The sequence below is a fragment of the Zootoca vivipara genome, chromosome 13 (assembly GCF_965207765.1).
Source record: "Zootoca vivipara chromosome 13, rZooViv2.hap1.1, whole genome shotgun sequence".
Classification (NCBI taxonomy): domain Eukaryota; kingdom Metazoa; phylum Chordata; class Lepidosauria; order Squamata; family Lacertidae; genus Zootoca; species Zootoca vivipara.
In genome coordinates, this window is record NC_142596.1 from 6,467,152 (window position 1) to 6,483,645 (window position 16,494).

General features: G+C 40.6%; 1 protein-coding gene across 15 annotated transcripts in view; it reads right to left on the reverse strand.

Moving 5' to 3' along the window:
* The window catches only part of TCF12 (transcription factor 12), a 138,145-nt gene that overhangs the window by 27,499 nt on the left and 94,152 nt on the right, over positions 1-16,494 (reverse strand). For 14 of the 15 annotated variants that reach the window (XM_088657204.1, XM_088657206.1, XM_088657202.1 and 11 more), the window contains 5 exons: positions 9,979-10,081; positions 7,278-7,417; positions 5,373-5,520; positions 4,201-4,265; positions 1,190-1,268 (listed from right to left, as the gene is read on the reverse strand). In XM_088657204.1, coding sequence (XP_088513330.1) covers positions 1,190-1,268; positions 4,201-4,265; positions 5,373-5,520; positions 7,278-7,417; positions 9,979-10,081 — 535 coding nt within the window. Of the gene's footprint in view, positions 1-1,189; positions 1,269-4,200; positions 4,266-5,372; positions 5,521-7,277; positions 7,418-9,978; positions 10,082-16,494 lie in introns of those variants that run through there. The other variant, XM_088657211.1, reaches the window with a different exon arrangement.

A 16,494-nucleotide genomic window follows, 5' to 3' on the forward strand; every position in this document is an offset into this window, starting at 1 on the left:
GAAAACATCTGAAGGCAGCCTTGTTTAAGGAAGTTTTTAATGTGTGATATTTTAATGTATTTTAATCCCCGTTGGAAGCCACCCAGAGTGGCTGGGGAAACCCAGCTGGATGGGCAGGGTATAAATAATAAATTATTATTGTTATTATTACAAACAAACAAAAACCCATCAGCATAGAATCTATCAAGTCAAACTACCTAGGGTGAAACCAAAACCCTAAAAAGCAAGGTTGTTGCAAAGGCCCCATGGTGGTAAGTTATGACTGGGCCTCTTACAGTCTGGCTGAGCATGGCAGATCTCTGGGCTCTCCTTGTGAGGCTTGCATCTATCAGCAGAGAAACCAAATTAGCTGACAGCCTGTCGGAAATTTGGCAGACTGTGTATCTCTGTGAAACCAGACTGCAACATCCAAATTTCTCTTAAGAAATAAACATATATCCATCCTTAAGGATATGCAGAATACACTAATGGGTAATCTAATCAGGAAGTCATTAACTAAAAGCTGTGAGTAGGGTTGGGTGATCTCAGCTTTTCAACATTGCAGTACCAGCCAAACATCGTGGTCTCCAGACCGTGATGTTGAAAAAACAAGCTGCATTGGCCTCTGCCCACAAGGTGCTGGGTGAAACTGCTGCGGCTCTCACTGCAGGAGCTGAGGCGGTTTCACCCCAGAGCCTCGCGTGCTGGGACAAAGCAGCTTGTTTGCATGGCTCAACTGGGGTGCAGGAGGGCTCCCAATCCCCAGCTGAGCCAATCTCAGTGTTACCCCCGCTTGCACACAATCCGGTGCTGGGCTGGGGGTTCCTTTAACTGCTCGGCTGAGGGGAGCGGCAACAGCGCTCCCCTCAGCTGAGCACTTTCACGGAATCCCCACCTCTTCGCCAGCTCATGCAGATCGGGGGCTCGGTAAATCTGTTCAGCTCAGGCAAGCCTCAGCTGAGCAGTTTAAAGATGCAGAGGGAGGAACAAGCTGTATCGGTACTGTATGAGGGCAGAGTGGGATGGCGGTTACAACTCAGCGTGAGGAGTCAAGTCTTGACTTCCTCCAGCGGCGCTGCTAGCAGAGGGACACAGGAGCAGCGGTGGTTTCACCAGTGATATAGCTGAGTGAAGCTGCCATTGCAGTCTGCTCCTCATACTGGTCCTGGGTGATATATCACCCAGGCCTAGCTGTGAGAGGTGACCTTACCTGTGAGAGGTGATGGTGATCCAACAGGTGTTGAAGGATTTGAAGGGAAACTACTGCTAGTGTGGTCAGGAGAATAAATCTAAAGGAGAAAAGGCACAAATGCAGTAATTTGAACTAATTAATATACATTAGCAAACTGTCAATACATACAAGGTCATAGTTTCTGTTTAAACATTTCTGAAGGAAATAAAATGGTTAGAAAGAATGTATTGATATATCGCCCAGCCCTAGCGTGCAACTGATTCTTGCACAGTGAAGTGAATAACCAGTTGTTAAGTTGCACCATAGCTCTCATTCACTGAGACAGTCAGAATTTTCTAGTGCCATTGTTCGAAACTCCCATTGTTCTAGGCCAGGCATCCCCAAACTGCAGCCCTCCAGATGTTTTGGCCTACAACTCCCATGAACCCTAGCTAACAGGGATGATGGGGATTGTAGTCTAAAACATCTGGAGGGCCGAAGTTTGGGGATGCCTGTTCTCGGCACATTTTACAAAGGACCAGACCATGTGAAAAATGAACATAATATTTTAGCTGCAGTTCATTCATTTTCAGCTTTGTATTCTTGTTGTTAAAAAAGCGCACATAGACATTCCGTTGTTGCACCCATAAACTAGGTTCAAGGTGTCATTTAGCTCCTAGCTTTCATATCTTAGTTCATACCTCTGTCTAGTCAATCAATCAATCGATTGATACCTCTGTCTAGTGCATAGTGCCCTGCAAGTTTCAGATGCATAATACTCACTTTATAGTCTTTCTAATAAGCATCTAAGAAACTTGGGAAGGCAGAACAAAGCCTAATATAACCACAATCTGAACAGACATGATGCTTTTTTAAAAAAGAAAGAAAGAAAGAAAGAAAGAAAGAAAGAAAGAAAGAAAGAAAGAAAGAAAGAAAGAAAGAAAGAAAGAAAGAAAGAAAATGTATATTTTCAAAAGATCACAATTAAGAGACCAATATTTCTTATGCAAGTGAGGGCTGCTACTTTTGCTGCTGAAGACCAATGAGGAGGAATTTTCTGGGGCATTCTGCTGCTAACATGTTTTCTTGCAACAAATAAGAGCCCTCTTTTGATTAGTCATGGTCCATTCTAACCAGTGGGGTGCCAATATGCCTGGCCAAATGAAAAGCCCTCCATACAAAGCCAGAGCCTGCAGCACCAAGCCTTGGAGCTGTTAGCACACTGTTTGAAAACACTTCAGAGTACATTTCAGTTAAGCTTTGTCATGCTAATGTCACTGGGCCTCAAGCAACAAAAGCCATTCAGGAATTACTTGGAAAAGTCAACTTCCAAACATTTTCTCTTCCTTTGTTCAAGGACTACTGGCCATTTAGCTATCTAAGCGGCACAAAGGCTGTTCCCCCCTGGTTTGGAGGTAGGAATCAAAACACAGGTTCTGACAAAGAGATCTGATATAATCAACGAAGTTAAACAGCTCTCCACTTTGATCTCCTTTAAATTAAAGACCAAGTGTTTTGATTTGGCATTAAGCACTGAAATAAACCAGATGTTTCTCCTGCCATATAACCCTCCATGGGCACAATCTTAAAAAGGTTATTGTTTGGCAAATGTTCAGGGAAACACATTACAAATGGCACAAATACCCAGATTTTCTTTGCTTTCTATCCACACTGGTTCATTATCCAAACCAATGTATAATCCGTTGGGCTTTGGGAACTTTGTGTAAATACTTTCATGTACAATTCTCTTTCTTGCCTACTCTGAGATTAAGACCACAATTATCCAGGCTTAAACCTAAAATAAAAGAACCTTTGCAAACGTATTATCTGGCCTTACATGTTTAATCACATAGTGGTCTGTATGGTCTTTAATACTTAAACTGAGGAAGAATGTTGTATCTTCTGATGATTCACACATGAAAGGCTTTTGTTTTTTAAATGATGCACACCACCAGAATTTTACAATTAGACACTCTTTTTGTTGCTACTAACAATATTCAGAAGCTAGAAAAAAAGAAGCAGGTTCACAATTTCAAGATTTAACTAGTTCATAGTGCTATGAACCAGGTTAAAAAGAAAACTCAAGAACAAACACACCGCGATCCCTTTATATTACTATCTACTTCCTGAAGAGCAATAGAAAGTATAGCTTGCATGACATTCTGTTTGAGTCAATGGGAGCAGGTGGATAAATACTAGAATTCCAAGTGGGCAGACTTTAGCATGAACTGTTGGATGAGATGGAATGCATCACCATCAGCTATGACAGAAATGGTTTATGGAATGACCTACACAGGATGACAGATCTAAGTTACCACGACAACTGAAGTCCACCCTTCAGTTACACATAGTACTTCTTCTGTCATCCAAACATCCTGTCCTCTGTCCAACTGCCTAACTATACAAGCTAAGGTTACTTCGGGGGTCTGGGTTAGGGTTAGGAACTTGGCCTACTCCCTCCCGTTTTCCCCCCCAGAGGGCCTTGTTAGCAAAATTGGTAGCTGGGCACGGATCAAATTCTGACCAACCCAAGCAAAAATGGCCTCTGTCAGAATAGTTACCTTTAATGTGGCTCTGCAATAGACAAGGCAATAATAACTCTCAACAAGTGAATTGCTCATGACGTTGGCCCTCCAGACCCTTGACAAGGTTAATAACACAGTATTTCTCCTTGATGCCAGGTTAGGTAGAGAAGTATCCACACTTCAGAAAAACCTTCAACAGACTTCTGCTGACATAATTCTCCTTCTAGCAAATACTTTCCCCTGACCAGCTATGTCTATTTATTTATTAAATTTATATCCCACTTCCCACCCAAAGGAGCCCAGGACAGCAAACAACAGGAGATAAAACAATGAAAACAAATTTAAACAATTCCAATACTAATGCAGAATAAGAAAGATATCCACTTCAAATGCTTGCTGGAAGAGGAAGGACAAGAGAGATGGCGGCAGTCTAATATTCAACACATATGCCTGATATAAACAAAGGACAAGAACTTGCATGCAGCCTAAATTATTCCAGCAAGTGCTTCAGAGAGTTTTGCTTACAGATGCCAAGGCTTTTCCAAGAGCATCCCCGGTCTGTGAGCTTCCGGCAGCATTGCCTCTGTTGACTGTAAAGAAAACACAATGTGAATGTTAATTTAATGCAGAAGATAATTGTGGTATGCTGCTATTTAATACTGATACTCTCTCAAAAGGATTACTATGATTTAAAAAGCAAAAATCTGGGGAAGACCATAAGGGAAAATTGGATTCTGACAAGCACACAGAGTGCGAACAAGACTGGGTGTATGTGTGTGGGGGAGGGGGAGGGAGCTCGTTTAATTTCACTGCACACAGGTGGTGTAGTGACAATAAAGGTTTATTTATTATTATGCTTGTGAGTTCAACAATGAGACCTGCAATACAGCCCAAAGAGGTCTCTAACTCCTTCTTTAAATCTACTTGAGCTGCCTTAAGCACCATTTGGTAAAAAGGTGAGATACAAATTTAACAAATAAACATTTTAATGCATTTATCACAGAAGTTCTGTAATAAAACAAGTGTATTCACCAAGTTGGTCTACAATCTGACATTACAAAAAAAATCCTCCAAATTGGGCACAGGCAGCCACCGTTTCAGGAGTGTCTGACATGTGGGCAACTGTGTACACATGCATCATACCAAACTAGGAAGTGACCAAAAAACATGACAAAAACGTAACGAAAAGGGGTGGGATGAGGACTTTGCAGGCTTTTTCAATGGTGTTTAAACTATATGCAATTTTACTTAAATGTGCAGTGTGCTGGAACGTAACCCCCACTTAAATAGGGAGTTTTCTGTACTTTAGAAATAATGCCCACATCAATTAAACAATTGATGTGGGCATCACCTTTAAGATCCATACATTAGATTCTTGAATGAAACCATTAGCAGGGGAAAAAATAAGTTTTGGCTGGGCTCTCTGGGTAAAAAACAAAGTAATGAATTGGAAGCCCAGTTCTCACTTTGTATAATAATTAGCCCAGCACTAGAAAGTACTCCACACTACCAAATATATCCACCCACCCATCCCGCCCTGGAACCATCTCTTCAGGCAAATTCCAGTAGTCAGCACTGACAATACTGTAACCCCAAACGATGCAACAAAAGCTTGTGAAATTACACATTCACTTTTACACTCCACATGGACTAGCCATAATCTTCCCATGATGTTTTAGGGATTCAAAAAATCTCACCCAGTATGTTGTTGTTATCTGATCCATTGACAGGTGGAGTGTGTGAGGCAACATACGATGAACTGCTGGTACTGCCCCGGTGGAAACTAGACATTGGAGGAAGACTGGTGTTTATATCCGATGGTGAGACTGAATGTGGGGGATAGCTCTAGGAAAAAGCAGAAAACGGGGATCACAACCGAAATATGTGCCTTAGTTAGTATTAACAAAATACAAAGTAAACCAGAACATGCAAGTTAAGAAAGTCAGAACTGTCTATCTAAAACAGACCAAAGTTTCTCTAGCTCGGGAGTGGCTACCATGTGTCATGAATATCAAGATTCTATCCTTAGCTATTAGGGCTAACAGCCACAGATGGATTGAGAGACAATTCAGATACAATGCTTCCTACTAAGTGAATGAGCCTTAAGATTATGTGGTCTCCACCCCTTCCTAAGCAATGATGAGGTGAAGTCTAGAAACTTCCACTGCTGGCTGTAAATTAACCCCAGCTCCTCACTGGTTGCATTCAGATTATAAAAATCTTATGGTTTAAATCTGCCTTCTGTCTCCCAACTTGTTTGAAAGCCATTAACCACAGTTCCCAGACAGGACATAATGGGAGAATATGGTGAACTGCAGCTTTCTGGCTTGTTGTACTACTCACACAAAATGAGGAGTGAAATGGCTACATGAGGGTGGCTGAAGCTTATGCCTGAATTTTGGGAACTGTGGTATAGAAACAGCCAAGATCTGAAACTATGGTTTGAGCCTGGCATGGCTCTAACAAACCACCTTGAGATAAGAGGAAGCTGAGGTTATATTAAAACTGGAAGCAAAAGCTTCCAATCTCCTCCTCCTCCTCCTATCAAGGAGATAATATCAGCAAGTATATCTGGGATCTCATGTTCCTTCATTTATTACTTGGTACTTATTTATTCTGAATTACACCTGCCATTCTGTTAGCCGGTCACCCACTCTGGAGAGAACCCGTTGGTCTGCTTCTGAATGATATATTTGTCTGTCTTTTATTATAAATACCCTGGACTCCAGATCATTTATGGAAAAGTTAAACAACACCAATAAATAAAAGATCAATAAATATAAAATTAATTGGGGGGGGGGAATCATTGCTTACATCCCTTTAATGTGAAAACTCTTGGTAGAATCTAAGCCACTGCTTCCTGCCTATTTTAATATAAGTTAAAGGCTCCTCAGACAAATTGCTATCACCCAGTATAAGAATGTGCAGGAAGACTGAAGAAAGTGAGAGAAAACTTACAATATTAACAAACAAGAGCTTCCCCCAAGGTTAAACTATTATTTATTTCAAGTATTTATATGCTGCTTTTAATAAGAAAAGACCACAAATCAGTTTACAAAGAAATAGCAAAATAGGAGTATGTACAATATTAAAAATGAAATACAGTATGGAAAACATCAAAACCCATAAAATAATACCATACATACAACATCAACCTCCATAACATAGAATTATATTCATTCAATAAACTTACTCAATATCCTGTTAGTTTTTCCTTTCTGTATTACAGCAACATACAAGGACCTAAGAAGCTTTTTAAAAAGTGAACACTTTTGTTCTTTTGTGCAGATTAAAATTTGTTCATGCTTGGCTATCGTAGATCAATCAACCAAAGGTTTAAATGACAATTTACTCATACCCATAATCCAGCAAAACCAGTCTCTTAAAGGATAGGAAACTTTAACAACTGTGATATTAAAAAATTCCTTCAGTAGCACCTTAAAGACCAACTAAGTTTTTATTTTGGTATAGTTGGTCTTTAAGGTGCTACTGAAGGAATTTTTTTATTTTGCTTCGACTCAGACCAACACGGCTACCTACCTGTAATTTTAACAACTGTGTTTCAACTGACCATACTGAAAGATCAAGAGTTACTGTCTTACCAAGCGGTCATGTGTGTGTCGACTGCCATAACTGCCGGACTGTGACATGTGAGAGGAGGAACTTTCTAGCATTCCACCAAAGGCAGGCTGGCTCATTCCATTGGAAGGGCTCCAAAGGTCTGAAGCACTGTGAGTCCCATCTTTATTTGTAATAAAAACAAAATAGAAAAAGAATGATCTTAGGTTAGTAAAACAGCACATGCTGTACCAGCACTTCATTGCTAATGTCATGTACATTTTATACCCTAGCTAAAAAAAAATCCGAGTCAGTGGAGGCTGGTCCACTGGGGCTACTGGGGCACAGCCCTCTCACTGAAAAAGTCAATTTTTAAAAATCCTCAAAATCTCAAAGGCACACACTCTTTCCTGTCCCACACATATTTTGTGCTTCCTTGTATTTAGAGGCATCTCCTGTTCCATGGTCAATCAGCTCTCTGCACCACTCAGTCAATCCTAATCCAAAAACATAGCTATGGCAAGAAGAGAGGGAACTCATAACTGTTATGTATGTCGCTACAACCTCCTGTGTAGGCAAATGGAGAAAAATTCAGAAAGTGTAACTAGTAGACAGATTGCTATTGCTGCCTGCACAGAATTTAGAATGTCAATTTCACATAAGCTCCATTTGTTGCCTGTTTCCGAACCAAATTGTGCTGGTCTTCTGCTTTCAAGCTGGGTCTGAGAGGACCTTCTCAATTATGTAACCTCTTCCCTGTCACCCATGAGAGGTCTAGTGGCAGCAGTTTACTACAAGTGCCTACTGCAGTATTAGTGGCAGTGGTCCTGAGGGCTTTTCCTACTAAACTCGGAACCCACTGAACCATCTCCCCACAAGAAACCTGTCAGAGCCAGGAGGCTGGTCTGCTTAAGCAAGCCTTGTAACCTTTTTTCATTCAGAATGGCTGAATCTGCAGCCCAGAGCCTGCAGTTGCTACTTGTCTCCATTCTTTTTTCTTTTTCTTTGATTGTTGTATTAATTTTATCATAGCTGTTCTCCAGCTTGGGAACATTTTATTGAAAGAAAGCTTAAACATTTACTGAATAAATAAATCTTAGCCAAGGACCCTGGGGAGGGAAAGGGAAGATTGCCTTTGCATGGGACAAGAGAAAGGTATGGAGTATGTGTCAGTCCTCTGGGTGTACGGCTGTCATTTCACATTTGCTAGGATTTGTGGGTGATGTTATTGGTTGGTAGATGTGAATTTGCTATGCTTTTTGTGGGAGTGGCTGTCACTGCTGATGGGGTTTTGCTATTCTTGCTAAGCAATTGGCATGTGTCTGAGCTTGTGTTGTGAGCAGATGATACTACAGACTTCACCAGCACCTGCATAGGGGTCAGCTATGCCAGTGTTTTTCAACCACTGTTCCGCGGCACACTAGTGTGCCACGAGATGTTGCCTGGTGTGCCGTGGGGAAAAGACGGTGGTGGGGCGGCAAGCCGCCGCGTCGCGCCTGCAGGATCCCTGGCTGGCTGGCTGGCTGGCTGGCTGAGCGCGTGTGGTTCCTTCCCAGAGGAGCCTGGCAGGCGCCAGCAGGGGGAAGCGCTTCTGCGGGGAAAGCAGGCACTCTTTTTCCCGGGCGCCAAGTGGAGCTGGAGAGGGAGCGAACAGCAGAGGGACCGGCTCCCGGGCGACTCTGCTCAGCCGTGGGCTGCTCTGCGGAGCGAGGCTCTCTCGGTAGCACCTCCTGCTGCCCCGGGGCCACATGAAGCGGGCGGTTGGCCGGCTCCTCCCCGCCCCCTCGGGCGCCCACCCCACCCGCTGCATCCCCGCGGAGCCCGGGAGGCCGTGGAGTTGTGGGGTGGGGGAGTTCACGAGTGATCTCGGATCGTTTATGTTTATGAGGCAGGAAGATGCTGCCAGCCATGGCGCACATGCATCCAGCTTTGTGTATGGGTGTAGTGCCCCAGTGCCAGGCTATCTTGTGCCCCAGGCAAAGATAATTACTTGCACCCAGCCACCCCCAATTGCTAATTTCAGTTTTCATAAGCAGACAAAATTCTTCAAAATATTAAAGGTATCAGAAATGTATATTGCAACACCCCCCCCCCCAGGTCAGTCTTGATGCTGTTGAGGGTCACTTTACACCTTGGGAAGCCCCTCCCGTTTTGGGTTTGAGTTGAAGTTCCCTGACCTTATTATAAATGGAAATACCACTGTTGCAGGCACATGCTAGGAAGCTGCAGCTATTTGGGGATTCCAGTGTGTGGACAAGCAGCTAAAACCTCAATAATAACCTCAATAATAACCTCAAGCAGCTAATAACCTCAATAATATAGGCACAGAGTTAATTTTTTTAACATTTTCTAATGGTGGTGTGCCTCGTGATTTTTTTCATGAAACAAGTGTGCCTTTGCCCAAAAAAGGTTGTAAAACACTGAGCTATGCAATAGGAATGATATGCCACTAGGAATGATATGCCACTAGGCTGTTTTGAAGCTCTTAACCAAAACATGAGATTATAATCTGATATAGAAGAAATGGGCCCTGAAATGACATGATGAAATCCAAGCATATACTTAACTTCAGGTTAGCATAATGAAAATGAACCAGGAAGAAGCAATAGCACATTTTTATTTCCCACAAACTCTCCTATCATGTATGAACATTTTCTCCCTCCCCAAATTCTAATCTCACTCAATAATATTTGCTTACTTGCTATGCTAGTCTTTAAAAAAGTTGCTCAGTTAACAACATCTTACCTTGCAAAAAGAAAGTGCTAGCAAACATACTGCTTGGTGGTTTAGGAGATGGGTAATTTGGAGATTCTCTATTAAAGTCATCTGAATTAGATGGCGCATAAACCTAAACCAATAAAATGGAAGGGAAAGGAAAGATAAACATGTAATTGTTAAAAGTGATAATAAAGATTTCAGTGGAACACAGGATAATTAAGCAAGCACAGCCAGCTTTGAAGCTAAAACTTAATTCCCCAGTTCCAAATACGTTTTCCTGGAAGTTAGAAAGTGACGTGAGCAGGCTTAGCTCAGCCCAGCCTTCTCCCCCACCCCTCCAGGGTACTTATTGACTCAAAGAGGCAATCTGATAAAAGTCCAAACATGAGCAATTACTTAAATTAAAAAAGAAAAAAGAAAAAACAAACAGCATGCTCCCTAAACAATATTTGAATTAGAGGCATTGAATTTGTTCATTGTTTGCTTAAGTTACAATTCCAGGAGTCAGGTAAAAATATAGGTAATCAAAGGATAAACTTTAGTGGACCATCATCTACAACATCAGATGCCATAATACATTATCTAGTCTAAGGTGTCATGAACCTATTGTTGCACCACGTTAAAAGGGCTACCCCTCTACAACTATTCAAAGGAGTACATGTGCAATCAGAGTGAGTATATTTCAAGCTTGTCAGATCTTCTTTTCTTTTTAGACCTCTGAAGTCTAAAAACCAGAGCCAGGTATAAAACACAACAGAAGAAATCTAAGCCCAGTAATTTGTTCTGAGTATTTTACATTTTCTCTCATTCATAATAGACAACCAATCAAAATTATTGAGAGAATAATGTGTTTTTCTAGGGAGATTCAGAATTTAAGCTTAATAATCTTTCCTTTTTTAAGAGGCAAAGTTGTGATTTTCCAAGGAAATTCAGTATTCTAAATCTGTCATCTTGTAGTTTGTATCCAAGTTAATTTCTGCTACATTGTCTTACTTTCATACTGCTAAACTTCCATAATCATCTAAAAACAACCAAGAAATTACTCTGGATCTTCTAAGCTCAAAATCCCTCCACACATAAATTCACTACCGCACCCCACTTCTTCAATGCAGCAGTGTAATTTGTAAATAAATTAATCTTCTACTTACTCCTGCAATACACCACACTTCTGCAAGTAAAACAGCCCCAAACCAGATTTATGACCTTCTGCTTATCCAGAATGTCAACCAGCAACAAGCAAATTCTTACAAGTCTGGAAAGGCTACACACACATGGCCTACTACTTCAGAATGTCATGCTTTAAATACTGTATATTCCTGTGTATAATACTACTTTTTAACCTAGGAAAATCTTCTCAAAAGTCGGGGGTCGTCTTATACGCCGGGTTGTATTTCTTATACGCCGTGTATATCCCAAACACTATATTTTAACTGGAAAAGTTGGGGGTCGTCTTACATGCCCAGTCGTCTTATACGCTGGAATATACGGTATTTCATGCTAATACAATGAACAACATTATCATTTGAGAATCAGCCAGATACTTTCAACTGCAGTCAACAAGTGAACAACTGCGTCGTATAAAGTGAAGATATTTTGCCTACAAGGTGTATGGTAATTAGTGCTGCAATTTCAAATCTAGTCCAAAATGTATTCTAAAAAACCTTTTAACGATTGTGTGTGCATGCACATGTACTACATGTTGTTGTTTAACTTCTCTTACACACAACTTACATGAATCACTCAGTTGCCTACTATTCGAAGAGCTCAAACCTGCGCCACGTAAAACCCCCAAAACCCTGTGTTTCAAAACACACCACTCAGACGAAAATGCATTACGGGAAAAGAACCAGGTTGCAAACCAGCACCTTCTAGCGGCGGCTACACTGTACACTGGTACTACACCTATAGAACCTTCCCTCTCAACAGCACCTCAGCTGCCATTTACATACTAGGCCGAATGGAGGTACTGACTCTCCTGGGTGGGGATTGGGGGAAGGAGGGGACGGGATAGGTCAGGACACGGTGGGAACAGTCACAGGGATGACCTGGGGTGGGGGGAGGAGGGGTGTGATACGTCATGGGATGGGACAGGTTGGGGGCAATCACAGGGAAAACCCCAGGGTGGGGGGGGGGTGCAATACGTCATGGATCGACACAGGGTGGTGGCAGTCACAGGGATTAGCCACGGCAACATGTGGCAGGGCCAACTAGTAAAAGTAATAAAAAGGAACACAACTGAACATTCTACACAGTAGTAAACTGATCTCAAAGCTGTTTTGTGCACTTGGAGGAGGAGGATGACAGAAGCCACCAACTTTTAAAAGCAATTAAAAAAAACCAACTCTGACATTATTACTTTTTATCTGCAGTGGAGATCCTGACAGATTTAACTTTGTACAGTACAGTTTGCTGCAATTTACAGGAAGCACACTAGTACATTCGTAGCATGCATTGTATACACCCAGACATACTTTGTAACCAACTGCCGAATTTTAAATCTTCGGAATCCAAAGACACTAGGCAGACAAAGAATACTTAATTTACAAGTTGAATCCTAAACATTTTAGCGTGTACTGCAGTTCCTTCAATAAGACTTACAGAATGCAGAAATGGAGATGAATATTATTGTATTAAAGCCAACAGTGACAAGAAAAACGCTACTTTGAAACTGCAAGAAAAACGCTACTTTGAAACTGCACTGTGAGCAAGTCTGAAGCTCAGTTTAATAATCAGTGCAAGGAGAAACTGAAAAAAAAATTATCTGCAACAAATATGTGACAGCAATATAATACAGACCACTTTTATAATAAAAAGTGCAAGAAATGGGTCCTTTCAAAAAGGACCAGAAGTGTTCTAGTGCAGGCACACAACTTTATATAGTTTTGCTGTGTTCCAGTATCTTAAGTATAGCTTCCAAAAACATAGCTGCAGTGATATCAAGCTGCACTTCTTCCAGTCTGGATCCGAAGATCAAAGAATTCTTGCGGCAGAACACAAGTGATGTGGTCTCAAAAGGCTTCATTACTTCCAGATGTGGTGAAAAAGTCTGCCAATTCCACAAAAAAGAGCGAGCTTTCCTTTGTTACAGTCAGAACCGCCCACAAATTAAAACCAGGTCTCTTAAGTTATTTGATCACCTGCAGATGACTGCCAGCTCACCCCCGCCCCACCTCTCAAGCTAAAAGCAGGGGTTTTTTTTGTTACTACAAAAATACAAGAACAGAAAAGAATTACTGTGATAGTGAGATTAGGCAGCCTATGAGTAAACAGATCTGTGCTTATAAATTACAGCTTGACAATGAAGGTATTTTAGACTTTAAATATAGGCAGATGCTTCATTGTAGCTGGCACACTTTAAATAAAATCAAGGCATAGGACCCAATCCAGCACAAAGTAGGCTCAGGTGAACAGATTCAAAGCCTTGCTCTTAAAGTTCTGCTCTCACCTCCTCATGGACCATTAATAATACTACTAATAATATTTCCCTCTAAGCTTTATTCATTCTTTTTTGCCTCCCAACTTCTGATTCCATTTCTAGAGCACTTAGACCAGGACCCAGAAAAGGAACCACTGGGTATAATTCAGCCTGATTTAAACAAGCATGAGTGCCAAGCTGCCAAATGATACTAGGCAGGCAGCCTCACTATATTGCTTTCGACACCTGCTGCAAAAGTGTTTGTTTAGGCATGTCTACTCAGAAATGTAATTTTGATATGTATTTTAACTTGCAACTTTTTATTGTGTATCTTTTTTAAAAACACACACCTGGTTTTACTTTTCAAAATTTTAGGTGAAGTTGTTTGCAACTGTTGATTTTATCTGTATAATATATATATATATATATATATATATATATATATATATATATATATAAAATATATATATATATATAAATAATCTGTTTAGATGTGTTGATGATCCTGTGGTATATAACTCTTGTTAAATAAATCTATGCTGCAGTACGTTATCAATAAGATGTATGACTTTGAACCCTGAGATTTAATGAAAAGACACTCTCAACAACCATTTCCCAGTTTGGGGGCTCCCTCATCCAGACATCTGGAAACGCCCAAGCCTCAGAATTTTTCAGAAGAAATGCCAAGTCTTTTTTACTCAAGCACACACACAAAAACACACACACACACACACACACACACACACACACACACATTTTTTTTTTTATGAATTAGGAAAGCACCTCAAGCATGCAGTGCAGCAAATGGTTGGAATGCCAGGTAAATTATATGGAAGTAAAATATTAAATATTCAACACATTCACATATAAAGAATATGGTACAACCAGATTTGTCTTATTTGATGTCAATAAACTACAAAATGTTCATTGAAAATTATCCATTCTAAAACACTGGACAATGAGGAAGCAAACCTTTAAATCTCAAAAGAAATAAAAGTTGTTTCAGGCTCACCCTTACAGGAGAGAGAGGAACACTGAGAGCCCCCCTTGCTTTACCTGTGGATGGGCTTGGGAATGCAAAATGGGAAAAGGAAGCCAACAGGCAAACATTTGGGAGTTAACAGCAGGTGGGAAGGACTGGTTAAGAAATGCAAGCAGGCTCTGTACTCTCAGACACTGCCATTAGAGATAGACTAAATTCAGGGGAAATGTTCTGAACCGAAAGTGCTGAAGTCAGAGAGTGATCTTTTCTCCATACCTAAAGAAAGGTCAAGGGCTACTGAAGCCATCTAGAAAACAAGAACATGACTCTGCTCTCTTCTTCATCCCTCTCTTCAGAGTGGGTCAATTGGTTTAAAGTCAATGTTGTCGCAGCTGCAGACAATGTCAAAATGTATTTGAGGTAATGCAAGAGAAGGCAGGCAATGGGTATTTCTGACAGTCCTGAACTATGCCAGATCCAAGCTGCATTTCATGGAACAAACAACAAAGTAACAACAGTCAGTGATAACACAATTCTGTTTATCAAAGGCATTCTGCAGAATAACGAGTGATTCTTAAATGAATACAGTGCTAAAATACTTTAAAAAGAAGTTTGTGCCCAATAAGTTCATCTTTAAAAGCAGCAAAAAATATTTTCAAATATGTGCTTTAGCCTACCTAATGAATTAAGTTCTTTTGAAATAACTAGCCCTGGCCTTATGTACTTAGAGGAGTATCTATTGATAAATAGAGGTGGGATGGATATATATTTCATGCAGCAGAACAGAAAATTGGGCAGCTTCTCTGGAAATTTATCTCAAAAGTTTTTTTAAAAAATGCAGCTCTATCATTCTGTAAATGGCCAGCAAAAGTGAATTGTCCACAGTCTATATTCATACACTGTCTCATCAGTTTGAAAAGATCTGTAAGTCAGATGTCTGGAGCATAGACAGAAACATTTTCCTGTGCTACTTCAGTATAATATCTGCTAGACACAACAGCAGAGAGAAAAATAAAACAGTGTAGTGCTACAAGCAAGTTTGCTTATGGAGATTTCTGGATGCATCCCTTCTTAGTCTTGACTTGCAAATGTTTATTGTGATCTAGAGTCAGCCAAACACAACTGATACAGACGCTGAGTTCAGACAATCATATCTGATTTTCATAAGGCGATGAATTAATCAACCTTTTGCTCATAAACTGAGACCCTCTGCTCTTCCATTCACCATGATTAAACAAGGAAATATCTAATTAAGCATAGCTCCCTGTTTCAGATGGACTGAGAAACTACTGTTCCTTTAGCCTTGTAACACACCAAGTTCTAAATCCCAGTCGGTTATAGTTACTTGATAATTATAGGCTGCAGTACTAACTACGCTTACCTAGGATTTACTTGTGAGTAGACATGGTTAATATTGCACTATATGTTATATATGTTATGTACTGATAAAAGAGGACACAAATATTTCTTGCAGTAACTGCATATGGCTGCTGCAAATTTTACTCCCCCTCCCCAAATCTACACACGAAGGTATTTTCTCCTATTTCAATTTGGCATCTGTATAAGGAATTATGAGGGAATATAGCATACTAATAATTTTTAAAAATGTCAGATATCCCGTAATATATTAGTAAATCTAAAATGAAGATTGTTTTCTCTGCTCCCCACATGTTGATAGTCCTAGAAAGTCTTTCTGAAAGCATGCCTTACCTTAACTCAAATTAATGGAGTTATGTCTGTTAAAAGAAAGAACAGGATGGTGCTTCGGGTTTCTGAAATTTCCTCCCTCAAAAGTTCAAGTATTTACAGTCAATCTGCTATGATGACTGTAGGTATTTAAGATCATGTGTGGTCACAGTTGCATCAGCAGAACAATTTTTTGCTTCTGCAACAAGACTTTCTGTCCCTCTTCTCCCTCCATGTACACCCTATGCGTGCTCTCCAAATCTGTTCTAGCAGGTTGGTGATACTCCTTGAACTGATTTAGGGGATGTGCAGGGAGTGGCGAGGGGGAAAGAACATACTGTTGTGCAAGCCGAACTCCTTGCATTGATGGAATGATTGCCTTACTACTGTGTTGGATTCCACCCCTTACCCTTGGCTAAGAGATGGGTAAAACAATTTAATTTCAAAGGTCCAGTTTTTT